Raw genomic sequence first — 16381 nt, 5'->3', positions numbered from 1 at the left:
AGCAGGAATAGAGTGAACATTTTTGATACTATATTATATTCGGAGTAGCAATTTTGTTTAATGACTGATTTGTTTGCCTTAACTTTATCATTTTATCAAAATCCCAAGTTTTACACATAAATAAAAACATAAACAACCAGAAGCAGAGCATCTAGCAATACGCGATCCTTGCTGCCTCCTTCTCTCACATCGATAGCCCTTTCCACTGAAACTTGAATGTTGGCACAACAAGCTAACGTGTTTCAAAATGGCAGCTCCTCTGGCAGAAGCCTGAATGTGTAGCAGTTGGGGAATGGCTGTTTCAACAACTGTGGGCAAATAGTTCAGAAACTGGCATCTACTCTGTGCCAGGCCAGCGCAGTGCTGGGTGTGGGGCTTTAGCAGGACAGACGGGATCCCCTCGCTCAGGGAGTCCCAGTCTGGTTGGGTGCATGTGGTACAGCCATTTAGCAAATGTCACATTGTCAAAGATATATTGGAACACTTCGTGATGTGGGAAGGCGCCTATGATATAATGTTGAGCAGAAAGTATAGGTTACAAAAGGGTACGCTCAATTTTATAAAAACTACAATAACAAGAGGACTCTAAAATATACACTTATTTTAATGGAGATTATCTCTAGGATGGTAAGATTATGGGGCACTTTTATTTTTTAAATTTATTTTTAACAACAAGTGTGTATTAGTTATGAAAAACAATCAATATTTAAAATGATATCATTTATATGTCATGGTTTTAGTTTTAAATCCATGACACATGGGATTTTAAGCATCACATCACAATCCATGGGTGAAAGTCTTCCTTGTTCTAAATTTTATTTCAAAGTAAAGTTCATGTGAAATTCGTATTATCTTGATTTTTTATTTCAAGGGCGAGGTTGGCCAGCAAGGTTCTCCTGGACCAACCCGACTGGTACAGCCACCTGATTCTTGTCTCTATAAAGGAGAAAAGGTAACTTCCAGTCCCTATGTTACTTTGGTAAAGTGGTAATAGCCACCATTGCCTGAACACGTACCTGAGCCAGCCAAATCTTGAGCACCTACACCCATCACTGCATTAATCCCAACCCCACCTTAACAGGTTTGTACAATTATTAGCCCCATGTACACAGTTGGAAAATGAGGCTTGAAAAGATTACCAGTGTGTTCAAGTTTACCCAGGCCTAGCTTGGGCTGCTCAACTGTGACCTGCCCTTCATCAAATATGCCCCATTAATATTGTCTTTGGTGTGTGGGCTGAAAAAACACTGTAAGTCCAGTTGTCTTTAGATGTTACATCTGGGCTTGATGTTTTGATGATAGAAAAGGAAACTGATGCATAAAATGGGGCACATAATACACTTTTTGGTAAAGATCAATTCCTCTTTTAGCTTTCAGTGCTGATGTTATGGATGCCACATTCAGGTTCTGTTGATGATGTCAATTACTGGATTAAATTTTACTAATTGGCTCAAAATGAGACATTCCTCTCAGTGGCTGCATTCTCAGCGTGAATCTGTTGCCGGGGCTCCGTGGTCATTCTCCACCTGTGCCCCAGATGTCACACCTCTCACACTGAACTGGCCTGAACAGTGTCAGGCTCATAGGTGCTCCTGGACCTTAGTTACTAATTAGCGACAGTTGAGTAATTTCTTATTTTAAAAATTAATACAATGGATGCTTAAAGGCAATTTCTGAGATGGAATTCAATGGGTTAAATAATAATCCTATATAATAAAAGGCTAATATGAAATTGACCGAACAGAGGAATGACCAGTCGCTATGATGTGCACTTACCACCAGGGGGCAGACACTCAATGCAGGAGCTTCCCCCTGGTGGTCAGTGCGCTCTCACAGGGGGAGTGCTGCTCAGCCAGAAGCTAGGCTCAGGGCTGGCAAGTATAGCAGCGGTGGCGGGAGCCTCTCCTGCCTCCATAGCAGCGCAAAGGATGTCCAACTGATGGCTTAGGCCTGGGAGCAGGCCTAAGCCATCAGTTGGACATCCCCTGAGGGCTCCCGGACTGTGAGAGGGCACAGGCCGGGGTGAGGGATCCCCCCCAAGTGCATGAATTTCATGCATCGGGCCTCTAGTAATAATAATAAGCCAGATTACATTCATTATGACTTTTAGGGTGTTAAAGGAATACCTGGAATGATTGGACCTCCAGGACCTCCAGGACCCAAGGTAATTTATTGAAGTCACTTTTTAAAAAATTTGTATCATGTGCTAACTTAATTTAAAAAAAAAAATTGTGTTCTTTATCATTGCTTTAAATGTCAGTATATGTTACTAGAATTTGTCACTGTGTTATCATAGTCCTGTAGGGTTCCTATTGTAAAGTGTTGATTTCTTTAACTTGCTGGCAACAATTTTTATTTTTCATTTTGTGTTTGCATTCTCTATTGCTGAAATATTGTTGTTTGAACCCCTGTAAATGCCATCTTTCTAAGGGAGAAGCTGGTATTGGGGAGAAAGGAGAAAAGGGCATCCCTGGCTTCCCAGGCCCTCGGGTAAGGATCGTTCATGCCACCCTTAACTTCAGTGAGTATGGAGGCATTTCTTTCTTAAATTTTTATAAAACTAGATCACTACTTCTGAGAGTTCAAAAATGGGGTTATTTCAAATAGGAACAATAGAATTTTGACAACAAGAATTGTACAATAGCTCAAAGCCCAGAACACCCCTTCTATTGACATCATTTGGATAAACAGGCAAGCAGGAGATAGGAGAACTGGAGGGAAGTAACAGGATTGTGGCATTTCCTGTCTGGCTCAGTGTCAGTGTGATAGCAGCTTGGAATTGTTCATTTAAGCGTATTGAATAAAAGAAAGTACTGATGTAGGGGCAGGAGCTAAAAAAGAAGCACAGAATCAGGCCTCAAACATCACCACGCATGTCGCTAGTGTGGTCCCCATTCATAGAGTGACCATCGAGGTCAGACCCAGTGAACATGGGTATTGGGTTTATTTGGCTCTAAATTTAGTGTTGAGTGGGACAAAATTGGCTTCCATGGTTAATTTTTATTGCTGATAATTCTTAGAGCAACTATTAATCTGTAGGCAAATTATATTGCAATGGTTTCAAAGATGTTTAGACCAACACAAGCATTAAGTTAAATAAACTAAAATGGAATAGTAACAACAACAAAATATGTTTTTAATTTGAAGCACTGGTGAGGACATACATTTTTTAAAGTTGGTCTTTACCAATTAAAATAGTAAATGTGATAAAGAAATGAAATCTACTTTATATTTATTTTCTTTTATTCAATGACCTTAGCGGATAAGATGAAATATGCATGGTGCAATCCCTTCACGTGAAATAGGGTTCCTTGAGCTGCTGCATGCATTTTAATTTAACTCAGTTTGTGTCATTTTTGTGTGAATTTATTAGGGTTTTCCTGGCTCCTATGGATCTCCAGGTTTTCCAGGATTAAAGGTAAGTGTACAGTATGGATATGATAAATACACTTTAATTAGTAAATGCAATTGAGTGTCATTCAAAAGTTGGACCAGTGCATGCAAACACACACGCAGAATTGGAAAGGGAGACATGTTCACTTTACAAATTACATGTTTTAGCTGTGGGTGCAAAGTCTAAAGCACAAAACTGCTGCAACCCCAAAGTAGTGTTAAGATGTTAAGATTTTGCACAGAATCTCTGTGAGCATGTGTCGCTCAAATTAAATGACAATGAGATAATTTGTCACCTAGTAACATTTTTTTAAAAAGGCATGTTTCTGGTTATTTATAGGGTGAACAAGGACTGTTTGGAGCTCCTGGGTCATTTGGATTTCCTGGTCCAAAGGTAAAAAAAGTGAACCTGTCAGAGTACCCACCTGACAAATTCCACATCCCTTATGTGGTCCAATATAGGTTTAAAAAATATTCCAAAGAATAATTCAAAAATGTAACTTTTGAAAGAGACAGAGTTAATTTTGTATATATTATTTTATTGCATGTTGTAATGATTACATTTTACATTTGAACAATGATCCTTTTGAAAGTTTAAAAAATTCCATGGGAATCATACAACATCTCGATTAAAACCAGAGGGAGCTGTGGAAAGCTCTTTGCTTTTACCACCACTGAATTGTTTCATTGCAACCTCTGTGACCTTACATTCAGCTCTAGCTCAGGACAAGCCATGGTAGCACTAAGAGGACACAATGGAGGGGACCATATTTGCTGCTAAAATAAAATGTGGATTCAGCTCTTGTAGGTGAATCAAAACTATTTGTCCTAGAGTGTCAAATCAGACATTAATGCTCATGGTATATTTAAGAAACTTTATGGCTTCAGAGGTATCTAATTTATGAGAATGGAATAACTTTATTGGAGTTAAAAACATTTTATTTTCTTGTTAATTCTCATCTGAGGATATTTTTTCCATTGATTTTTAGAGAGAGTGGAAAGGAGGGGCAGAGAGAAACATCTATGTGAGAAACATCGATTGGTTGACTCCCATATGTGGGGATCGAGCCTGCAACCTAGGTACGTGCCCTTGACTGGATTCTAACACAAGACCCTTCAGTCCATTGGCTGATGCTCAACCAGTGAGCAAAATTGGTGAAGGCCATTTTCTTTTCTTTTGAGAGAACGTTGCTAGTTGGTTATTTATTTCTGCGCATAGGAAAAAGGTCGAATGCCTGTTTTTCCTAGAAATCCATGAACTATCCATTTCTCTAGTCTGCCTTTAGTCTTTATTTCTTCTATGAATGGACTCTTGGTCCTTATAATATTTATTCAGTGCTAGGCAACATGAAAAAATATTCCTATTTCTAAGGAAAGTCAATGCATTAATGATTCCAGGGGGATCCCGGAGACCGCGGGTACCCAGGACCGCCAGGGGCGTTGACAACTCCACCTCCTCCACTCAAAGGTTTGTGTTTCATTCAGGTCTTCCATTAATAATGTGGAAATGGGGTTTGAGTGTCCCTGACAGAGGAATATGGCCCAATATTGCCATAGTTTGCACATGAGGCAGGTTAAATAGGTGAACTTTAGTGCGAATCTATAATTATGCAAGTGCAGGTAGAGATGTGCATCTTAGTTCATCTCTAACGGCATAAGACATCAAATTTTATTTTAGTATGTACACTGTATGCTGGGATTTTTTTACTATGTCGCCTTTTAGAAAGTAGGGTGTTTTATCTATTAGAATATATGTAAAACCATTTGACTAAGACCTACCAAGATGGCACCTGCAAGACCAGAGCAGCCTAAATCAATGACAGACAGCGCCGCTCCAAGGTCATGCATCTGCAGACCAGATGAAAAACTCATATCTTTTTAAAAATATATATTTTATTGATTTTTTACAGAGAGGAAGGGAGAGAGATAGAGAGTTAGAAACATCGATGAGAGAGAAACATCGATCAGCTGCCTCCTGCACACCTCCTACTGGGGATGTGCCCGCAAACCAAGGTATATGCCCTTGACCGGAGTCGAACCTGGGACCCCCCGGTCTGCAGGCCGACGCTCTATCCTCTGAACCAAACCAGTCAGGATGAAAGGCTCATATCTAAGATATAACATGTAAAATGTGGAGGGAAACTATGAAGCAGTCTCCTAGTTGCATTTCAGCAAGCGTCACAGAAAGCACTTGTGTGGGATTTTACAATGTAGGTATATGCTTATTATATTCACAAGTGTCATTCTTTTTGGCAGGTCCTCCGGGGGATCCAGGACTCCCTGGCCGCTATGGAGAAATGGGGGCTGTTGGGTTCCCCGGTCCCCCCGGCCCCCCGGGTCGACCAGGGGAAACCTGTCCAGGTATGAACCCACTGGCTTTATAAACCAGGTCTGCTCCATCCTCCTCCGCACCAGAGGGTTTTCAACTCCAGCTGACACTGAATCCCCTTGGGAGTGTTTCAAAACACCGAGGGCTGTCTCCACCCCAGACGAAGAATGTTGGACTCCCTGGGGCATGGACCTAGGCCTCTGCTGTTATAAAAGTGCCTTGTATTTCTAATGGACAGCCGGGGTTCAGCACCACGCACTCCAACCAGTTAATCGCTTGCTGGGAAGAAGCCCAGGTTCCTGGGCCGCACCTCAGAAATATTCAGTCGAGGTGTCAGGGGTGTGGTGAGGAATGTGTCTGCAGAACAGGCTTCCCGGGACAGCATCACTTGCAGACGAGATCTGGAATCGTGCCAGGGTGCCAGTGTTTCTGTGGGCCTTCTCCACCCTCTGGATGGCTCTCCCTGTTGATACCTAATTGTCTTATAAGTACCGCGCGCTAACCGATTGCGCCACTGGAGCTCCGATACCTAATTGTCAAAACTGATTTCCTCCACCTGCTCCCAGCTTAAATTTCCCACGTGAAATGTGGAAATACAAATTATGAATTAAAAAGTAAAATTTTGATTCAGTCTTAGTTAAAAACACACACAACAAAACAACAATCTTCCTCTTTCCCTCCTCCCCTCCCCCCCCCCAAAAAAAAATCCCTATATGTGCTTTTCTCCTTCCTCTCTTCCCCCAAAGCGTGTTACCTCTACCTTTCTCTCTCCTAAGCTCCAAGGGTCCAAGTCTACAGGAACACATGTTCTTTTTGCCTTAAGTACACCAATGTGTAGAGCCTTTATTATACATATTTTATTTTTTAATGATCTACAGTATTTAGCATGAGGTAAGCAGGGCTTTGGGTCAGCCACCTGTCATTGAATCACAGCCCTGCCACTTAGTATAGTGAAACAGTTATGCATTCACACTAAGGACTAAGAACATTCCAGGTTCCTCTACTTACAAGTTGTATGATCTTGAGCATCTAGTAAACCTCTATGTGCCTCAGTTTTCTCCTCTGGAAAATGGAGTTCTTGTTTAGGTTGAAAGAAGTAATCTATATCTATATCTATATCTATATCTATATCTATCTATATCATCTACCAGTATATCTATCTATCTATACCTACATATACAGTTCTTAGACTACAGCCTGGCATATAGTAAAGACTCACTGATATTAGCTATTATTTTACTCATATTTGGCCTAAATTTTCCATGGCTTATCTCTAAGGTACAAACTTTGCAGGATTGTTTGAGGAGTAAAGATAATGTGTGGAAATATGTAGTAAAGCCCCAGCACATGTACACACAATAATGAAAGCCATTATTTAACTAGCATACTATATTACTGATTACCGACAGGGTTTCAGTGGTCTATCTATGAACTTGTTATCCAAACCTAGTAGCTTAACAGAACAACAATCATTATAGTAGCCTTCACTCTCTCTGTGGTTCCAAATAGAAGGGCTAAGCTGAGCTATTCTAGATCAAGGATTGATTGCAGGAAGGAACTGGAATGTGAGACTGGCCAGGCATCTCCCTCCTATCTCTCTCGTGTAGCCTCAGGCCTCTCTGTGCATTTAGACTTCCTCACCAGGTGGCTTTGGAACAGTGGGATTGCTTCTATGGTGGGCCACTCTTCCAGGCCCAAGTGTTTCAGCTCACAAGGCAGAAATGGAATCACATTTAATAATCTAGCTTTGGAAACCATTGTGCCACTCCCACCGTGTTCCATGAGCCCAAGTAATCGCAAACGCCTGCCACCTTCAAAGGGAGGGAAACCCCCAACCTTGCGATGGGGAAAGTCAAGGTTCCACAGGAACATGAGGAACAGAGCACCACATGACCATCTTTGAAAACTACAGTCTTCCACAAAGAGATTCTAGAGCCAGGTGTGCTTAGGAAGACACGGCTAGGACAAGAGGTCAAGGTCACACGAAGGCTTCCAGCTGTCTTTAAGGCAAAGCCACCAGAGAGGGAGTAGAATGTCAAGGGGAAGCAGGCTTTAGCTTCTGCTGCATTACTCACTCTGAACACACTGAAGACTAATTGTTCGATGAGCACATGCTATTACCAGATATTGCACTAAGCTTCTTAGGTGGATTATTTTATTTAATCCTCATAACAGGCCTCTGAGACAGACATAGGATTAAAGACGTTAAGTACCTGTGGCCAGAGGGGAAGACGCCAGGTTCAAATCCAGCACCTTTATGTTTCCCCACCAACCTAGGCTGCTTCATGTCCTATATAGATGGTTTTGTGAGTCCATACTTTTATTCACTAAATGTGCTAATGTGCTTATTGATATTACTAGAGGCCCGGTGCACAAAAATTTGTGCACTTGGGGGGGAAGAGGGGGGTTCCCTCAGCCCGGCCTGTGCTTTCTTGCAGTCTGGGACCCCACGGGAGGTAACAACCTGCTGGCTTAGGCCTGCTCCCGGATGGCAGAGGGCAGGCCCAATCCCTAGGTGCAGCCCCTGGTTGGGCTCAGAGCAGGGCCGATCAGGGGGTTGGAGCGCCGCCACTCTCACACTCAGGGCAGGGCCGATGGGGAGGTTATGGCTCTACCCCGTCACACACAGAGCAGGGCCTGTGGCGGGGGGGGGGGGGGGGGGTTTGGGTGCCGCACCCTGTCACACACAGAGCAGGGCCGATCAGGGGGTTGAGGCGCCGCACCCTGTCACACACAGAGCCGCAGGGCGATCAGGGGATTGGGGAGCTCCCCCCTATCAGGCACAGAGCAGGGCTGATCAGGGGGTTGGGGCGCCTTCCCCTGTCACGAACAGAGCAGGGCGGATAGGGAGGTTGTGGCCCCACCCCCTGTCACACACAGAGCCGCAGGGCGATCAGAGGGTTTGGGCGCTGCCCCCTGTCACGCTGATCCCGGTGCCGGGAGGCATACTACCCTTTTACTATATAGAATAGAGGCCTGGTGCACGGGTGGGGGCCGGCTGGTTTGCCCTGAAGGGTGTCCTGGATCAGGGTGGGGGTCCCCACTGGGGTGCCTGGCCAGCCTGGATGAGGGGATGATGGCTGTTTGCAGCTGGTCACACAACCCTTCTGGTTGGGGGTCCCCACTGGGGTGCCTGGCCAGTCTGGGTGAGGGGCTGAGGGCTGTTTTCAGGCTGGCAGGTGACTGAAGCTACAAACTGCTCCTTTTTTTCTTTTTTTTTTTCTTTTTATTCTGGGCCAGCTTTAGCTCTGGCTCCAGCTCTGAGGCCTCTGCTGCTGAAAGCAGGTATCTGGTTTGTTTGGGTTCTATAATCGAAACACTGTATCAACTCCAGCTCTGAGATCCCGGCTCGCTGAAAACAGGTTTCTGGGGTTTTGTTTAGTATCTATATTTGTAACAATGTTTCAAACTGCAAGCTCAGAGGCCGGCAAAGCAGGCGGGGAACGTTGGTTTCCTCCGTCACTGAAGCAAGCAAGCCTCATGTTAGCTTCAAGCTGCCTGGCTGCTGGCCGCCATCTTGGCTGGCAGTTAATTTGCATATCGCCCTGATTAGCCAATGGGAAGGGTAGCGGATGTATGGCTAATTACCATGTTTCTCTTTTATTAGTTAGGATTTTTACCAAGTTATCAAGGTGGAAAGATTGAAAAAATAACTTTAATTAGGTAATATATATTTCTTTCCCAATAATCCTAAAGAATGGGGAGAAGGAAAGAAAATCTGATTCCCCAAATTTGTTTCTACTTATGTGCTTGTTTCATAGGGGGTGAGGCATTTTGATGAAGGGGATATTCAGTTATTTTTTAATTACATTTTTTTCCCTTTAAAAACTCCCTCAGTCCAAGACAGAATGTATTGGTTTGATTTCTTCCACAGACACCTTTAGTCTGAGAGTCTGTGTGGTTTTCATTCTTGGTTTCTCTTGGAGGCATGATGGGGCTCCCTGGGCCGCCAGGGTTTCCTGGGCATCCGGGAGTTCCAGGGGAAGCCGGCCTTCCTGCGAGACCTGATTCCGCTCCAGGAAAACCAGGGGACCCGGGACCACCTGGGCTGCCGGGAGCACCGGGATGTCAGGGACCTCCAGGATCAGATGGTAAAGTGCTCCTCACTCATAGTCATTAGCGTTTATGTGGAATTTGATATTTGTAGCATCATTCAGAAAATGTGACTTTCTAAATATTTTAAAAAATGTTTCATATTTCCTGAGCCAAGTTAGTATTATTACCACAAAAAGTAAACTAATATTATTGGACTACCACATCAATGAAAGCATATGAAACTATTTGGTGGAGAATTTAAGTGTAATGATAGAATTTTGTAAGTTAATACAATTTGTGTTTTATAAATGTAGTTTTAATTTTTTATCAGAGCTATAATGGACCTGGCTTAGGAGTCAAACAATTCTACAAAGCCAGTTATAGCGAACTGCCATCCTACACAACCCCTTCTCCTGTTTCTTCTTGGATCTTTTGTTATTTGTCTCTATGTTGCCATTCAACACGCTTGTATTGTTATTTCTTAATTTTTTGGTTTGAGCATTATCTTTTGTATTCCCTCGATACAAGATAAATGTAGCTGTCTTTCCCTCCCTCCCAACCACACATGTGCACACTGAAAAATATTGTTAGTATCCAAATTTCAGTTAAATAAATAAACACTCAGTATTTACAATGAATAGTTATAAAATGCTATTCACCAATTCTGCCACATAATACTATCTATCATTACTTTTCTAGCATGATATTTTGCTAACAATTGTCTTGTTTTCTTTGTGTGTTTGCTAATTCAACCTGAACCCACCTTGAATTATAGAAATATCATCCCAATAGTACATTATAACTCATTAAATATTCTATCAGTGTTACCTCTTTAAATAAATCTCTCCTGGAGCTTTTGAGCTGTTCAAATTAGGTCAGGTTTCATTTTTAATTGACTGCTGAGATAGTGTCTTGAGATCTATCTTCACCATTATTCTGGGCACTCTCTCTTTCTCTCTCTGTTTCCTACAACATATATTTCTTTCACTCATTTACTCTCTCATTATACTTCTTGAGAAAAAGCATAAATTTGGGGGATCTTACATGTCTGAAAATGGCATTAATCTAAAGTAGAATTTGATCAATAGTTTGGCTGAGTATAAAATTCTAGATTGGAAATATTTTCCCTCAGGTTTTTAAAAGCATTCTTCATTGTCTTCTAGCTTCCCGTGTTGTTTTTGACAAATTCAATGACATTTAGATACATGACATTTGTTTGAAATCTGTTTTCTGTACAAACTTATGAGTTTCTCATGTCCTTAGACTTCACAGTGATTTGCCTTTGTGTGTGTGTGCATTGGCATTTATTTGCAGACATGGAGTGGGTACTTTTGGTCCAACACAAATCTTCATTTAAAAAAAATATTGAACTACTTATTTGAAGCTATTCTCTCCTCTCCCCACTCTCCTTTTTCTCTTTCTGGACTCTATAGATTTGTCAGTAAAATGTTTGATCTATTATTCTTTACTTTTTTTTTTTTCTGTAACACTTTCTAGGAGATCTTCTCAACTCTGTCTTCCAACTCTGCTCCTGAATTTTTAAATTTCTGCTGTCATATATTTTTTCTAATTTTCAAGGATTTTGTTGTTGCTAGTGTTCCCTTCTAATGGTTCCTTCTGCAGCAGCCTGTTCATGTTTCAGGGATAAAATGTCTTCTTTCACCTGCTTTTAAAATCACATGGTTTCTTTTAAAGTTTTCTTCCTGCTGCATTGTTTCCTGCAGCTTTGCGGGGTTGTTGTTTTATCCTGCTGCAATTTTTGAGAAAGGGATCTTGTTTGGGGCCTCATTGTCATTCTACTTCAGAGGTTCCAATTCCTGAGTTTTGGGAGGGATTTCTGATATAAATTGTGTCCTTTCTCCGCTTTCCTTACTGTCTGCTTAGAATTCAGCTTTTTAAAGGGTCTGCTAAGTCTTTTTACATTTTTGCATTGTTTCCTTTTCTTTAGTGTGAGGTTTATGGCTTTTGATAATATTCTTTTACTGCATGCTATTTTATTGGAGTTTGGAGAGAACAAGGAACTTACGGTTTGCATTCTACATGTCATCCTTAATCAGGTATCTCTTAAGTTCTGCTTTCACAAGCTCTGCTTTGTGCTTTCTTCATTAGGTTATTATTGATAATTGGAAGAGAAAACGATCTTTGTGATACACTTACTTTTAGTGTTTTGTTTGCTTTGTTTTGGCTGTTTCTGTTGTTGTCCATTGCCTTGCTCTGCACCCCACTAATTAGTGCTGAGATTAGTATGGCTTTACCAAAGGTTATGGTGGAAGAAGCATGCTGTGACAATTATATGGTCTATTCTTATATCAGAGAGAAAGAATCAAGAGGAATGAAAGAAAGAGTGGGCTGAGGGGAAGATATGAGTGCAAGAGACACTCCTAACTTGTGCTGTAGGAGACATTCACAAAAACTGTGTGATTCTCTCTGCCCATCCCCTTTCCCACTATAAAGTTATATATTGTAGTGTTGGACACCCTGGACCACAAGGACCAAAAGGCAAAATGGGTCCTCCAGGAAGAAGAGGCTCAAAAGGAGAAAAAGGCAAGTATGCTGCAAAGGTAGCATTCCCAGAAGACAACGGCATGTGCAGGATTGGGAGGCACTTACGACACGTACAATGTGGCATCTCATTTAGATTTGTTACTGCCCTTAGTTACCCCTGGTAAATATTCCACTTCATTATATGCTCATCATGTGATTAGATCTTTCCAAAAAGTCAGCTCCTAATATTTTAGAGAATAAAGGAGAATCTTATCTGCCATGAAATTTTCCTCAAAGTAATAATTTTTCCACGAAATCCTCTTGATTCCTTAAAAGAAGCAGAGAAAGGGCAGTATTGATCTTTTATTTTAGTTTCCCTCTGTGGTTTCCCTGTTCCCCAGACTCATCAAGTGCTTCTGGCTCTGTTTCTCTGCCCAAACTTGTCTGGTGCCTTTTTGACCATCTGAGTCAGGTGGGTATGAGAGCTGAGGAGTTTGACTATCACAAAGACACTTATTTTGAGATTGAAAGTACTGATAATTGCATTGTAGTGAGTTATCAATTGTAATGTTCAATGCAGTCAATAATCCCTCTTCGCATATTCTTTTGCTTCCTTAAATGTTCAGGGTTTATGCTGTAACCGAATTTCTGTTGTTGATTCTATAGCGGGAATCAATCAAGAGACCTTTTTTTCATAGGAACCAAATAAGAGACAAACTTTTTTAAAAAAAGAAGCTTTCTTATTATTAAAGTTTCTTAATTAGAATTGGACATAAGCTTTTCCGCTAGAATTTGTCAGGATGAATTATTAAGATTGATAATACCCCATTTGTATAGAAATGATATATCCACCCCATATAGCCCATGACTACGTGCCCGCCTCCTGCCCATGCCCCACAGCACACCTTATCAGTTCTGCTAAAAGGATTGTGCACATTAGACTCTCTTTATTTTCACTATTTGTTTTGTATTATAAAGCCTTTATTGGGATTTTACTCAGTAATATGACAAAGCTGTCTTTTATCCTCTGTCTAGGAAATGCGGGGCTCTGTGACTGCAAGCCTGGTCCCATAGGCTTGCCAGGCCCTCCAGGACTTCCTGGGAGGCAGGGAAGTAAGGGAGACTTGGGGCTCCCTGGGTGGCCTGGAGAAAGAGGTCACCCAGGCCTCCCTGGTGCTGAAGGATCTCCAGGGCCACCAGTGAGTAATTCTTACAAGTAACAATCTTTCTAGTTAAAAGAGACAGAGATAGAATTCAACAGTACCTGTGTCTGTTATATTTTGTTTTGAACCTATAAATATATCAATCCCCCAAAATCATCTGTATTCGTTCGTTCGTTCATTCATTCATCCATCCATTTGATTCATATTTATTGAGCACCTACTATGTTCTAGATGCTATTGTAGGTGCTGGGATGCAGCAGAGTCCAGAACACAGTCTCTGTCCCCTGGGGGCCTCTACTCTGTTGGGAGGACATACACTATATACGAGTAACAGACTGATGCATAAATATACAGCATGGCAGGTGGCAATAAAGGCCAACCCCATCTGGTGTGGCTTGAGTGGACAGAATGAAGGGAAGAGCAGAAGGAGAGGAAGTCAAAGAAGTGGCTGGAGAATAGGAAGGTTGCTGAGCGTGGGGCTTTGTGAGTGGGTTGGATTTGAGTTTTTACTCTGGATGACACAGAACAGCCAGTGTTGAGTTTTAAGAAAAGAAAGACATAATGTGACATTCATTTCCAATGGATCACCCTTGTGGCTCTGTTAAAAACAGACCACAGGGAGCAAGGGAGAAGTAGGTAGATTGTGGCAACAATCCTGGTGAAATATAATAGAGCAGGGATTAACATGGTAGTACAGCACATGGGGGGAAGTGGTCAGTTCTGGATATATTTTGAAGGTAGAGCTAACAGGTTGGCTGTTAGACTGGACATGGTACATGAGAAAAAGAGACATAAAGGATGAAGCCAAGATGGTGAAGACAATGTGAGGAGCAGGCATGGGTTCATGAAAGGAAACAGTATCATTGGGGACATTTTACGTTTGAGATGCTTAGTGGGCAACCAAGTGGAGATGCCAAGTAAACCAGGGGGATGATAGTCAAGTTGAGGATTCAGATAAGAGGTAGAGGCTGGAGATATAAATATTGGCATTGTCAGAGTTTATATGATATTTAGTGCCAGAGAGTGGATGAGGTGTATCTCAAAATGGCTGTCTTTTGCTGACCATTGCAATGACTCAGGTGGAGGCATAGCCTTCCAGCTGTCCCTCAGAATAAAATCACTGCCCCCAGGACTCTCTCCTGGAGGCTGGAGACAGCCCTCCTTTCCCTCCTTACTAAAGAGGCTTAATCCTTGGGTGACCTGGAGCCTAACCATCAGCACCTGTACCCTTTCCATTTTCCCCAGGAAATCTCATGAAAATAAGGTTCCGACTAAGACCCTGAAGTGAGGGGGGTGATTGAGCTGTCCCTGCACTACCCCGTTACACTGTAAAGCGCACTTGCAAAGTCTACTCAACAGGAAGCTAGGTCCTTCACGCGTGTATGTGGAATGGTCTTGGTGGCAAATATTAAGTACTTTGCATTTTATAGTCTGCTTTTCTAATTCAGCATTTTATTATACTCATGTTTTTGTTGTACTTAATCTTAATGAAGACTTTATGGTTCTAAAATATTTTTGCAGCTTTCTATTGTGTTGCTTCTCAGGGCTAATATCTTGGACTGTGGATTATTAGTTCATTCAGGGTTATCCTGGCTATGGTTTATGGAATTCAGTTGCTCTAAGGACTTAAGTCTTTAAATTGGCTGAATTTTGGATGTTTTTGTCCTGTGTATGGTTCTGTCGTATAACTTCTCTGTATTAAATTCATCACTTTGTGGCCACAGTTAGGGACCAAGTCCATACTATGGGGCATCATAAAAGCAAAAGAGAGATAGAGGGACAGAAGGAAGAAGCATGAAGGAACAACAGATAATCACTGTGGGTGCTCTCACTCTTCTGTGTATCTCCTCTGTTGTTGTTGTTGTGTGTGTGTTAATAATATGAGATTTATGGCCATCTTGAGAAACTGGCAGTTCATTAACACAGGGTCAGTGCATTCCCACCGCTGCTGGAAGCTGAGAGGTGGCTGTGCCCCTGGGAGGAGGTCTGTGTTCTCCGGTCCTCACCATGGCCACCTATCTACTTTCCTCAGAAGGGCATGGCCCCCTAGCCACCGCAATTGAAGTCTCTGATCCAGACCATGTATGAAACAACTAGTACATGCCTGGCAGAGAGGACATTTTTGTTGCTGCTGGGATTTTGTTGTTGTGTTAACACATGTGTTTAGTGATCTCGGGTCTTAGAATTGTGAAAAGCAGCTCTTGATCCCCAAGTGGCTGGGAACCTCTCTGCCCCAGGTTATTTTTTAGATTCAACATTTGTTTCACTAGAGTCTCAGTGCCATGAGGGCAGGATGGTCTTTAATTGCTGTGTCCTCAGGACTCAGAATAATGCCTGGCTCATTGTAGGTTCTCAGTAAATGAAGTCTCTAGTGAAATCTAGACAGCGCTGGTAATTTTTTTCTTACTAGCTCAATTAAGACTATGATCTGATTCTAGTAATTAAAACTCTAATGCAAAACATTAGAGCAATTTACAATACATTAAGCTGCCAATGTGCTCACTGATAATCTGCCCAGACTTCCAGGGTATATCCATTCCTCCAGGGCATTTACTAAGCATGCCTATATTCTCCTTCTGGAGAGAAACTGGTTCAAATGGTACGTGAATAGTTTTCTGTTGGTAGCCTATCCATCAAAGGACGTTTTCATTATCCATCTCTTGGATTGGATACTATCCAAAAAGGTGGGGAACCTTTTTTTCTGCCAAGGGCCATTTGGATATTAATAACATAATTTAAGGGCCGTACAAAATTATCAACTTAAAAATTAGCCTTCTATATTTGGTCAAACATTTCATTAACTTACCACTAATGCCTTGGCAGGGCCAGACTAAATGATTTCATGGGCCTTAATAAAATCCCCGCATCAACAAAAATGTCCTCTGTCAGGCAGGTACTTATGAAAGCATAGACAATAAAAATAAGAATTTAAGCAACACTCAACCCATGTGAGCACTTTATGATTTCTAAAGTTACT

At 41.9% G+C, this 16381-nt stretch overlaps 1 protein-coding gene across 1 annotated transcript in view; it reads left to right on the top strand.

The window, feature by feature from the left end:
* The window catches only part of COL4A4 (collagen type IV alpha 4 chain), a 94821-nt gene that overhangs the window by 26329 nt on the left and 52111 nt on the right, over positions 1-16381 (top strand). Inside the window, exons 12-21 of the mRNA XM_059703355.1 lie at positions 872-952; positions 2111-2164; positions 2431-2490; positions 3374-3418; positions 3734-3787; positions 4792-4861; positions 5650-5754; positions 9649-9813; positions 12212-12301; positions 13277-13440. Coding sequence (XP_059559338.1) covers positions 872-952; positions 2111-2164; positions 2431-2490; positions 3374-3418; positions 3734-3787; positions 4792-4861; positions 5650-5754; positions 9649-9813; positions 12212-12301; positions 13277-13440 — 888 coding nt within the window. The remainder of the gene's footprint in view (positions 1-871; positions 953-2110; positions 2165-2430; positions 2491-3373; positions 3419-3733; positions 3788-4791; positions 4862-5649; positions 5755-9648; positions 9814-12211; positions 12302-13276; positions 13441-16381) is intronic.

Source organism: Myotis daubentonii, chromosome 7 (genome assembly GCF_963259705.1).
Source record: "Myotis daubentonii chromosome 7, mMyoDau2.1, whole genome shotgun sequence".
Classification (NCBI taxonomy): Eukaryota; Metazoa; Chordata; class Mammalia; order Chiroptera; family Vespertilionidae; genus Myotis; species Myotis daubentonii.
Note: the sequence above shows the minus strand (reverse complement) of the source record. Positions and strands in the feature narration are given on the sequence as shown.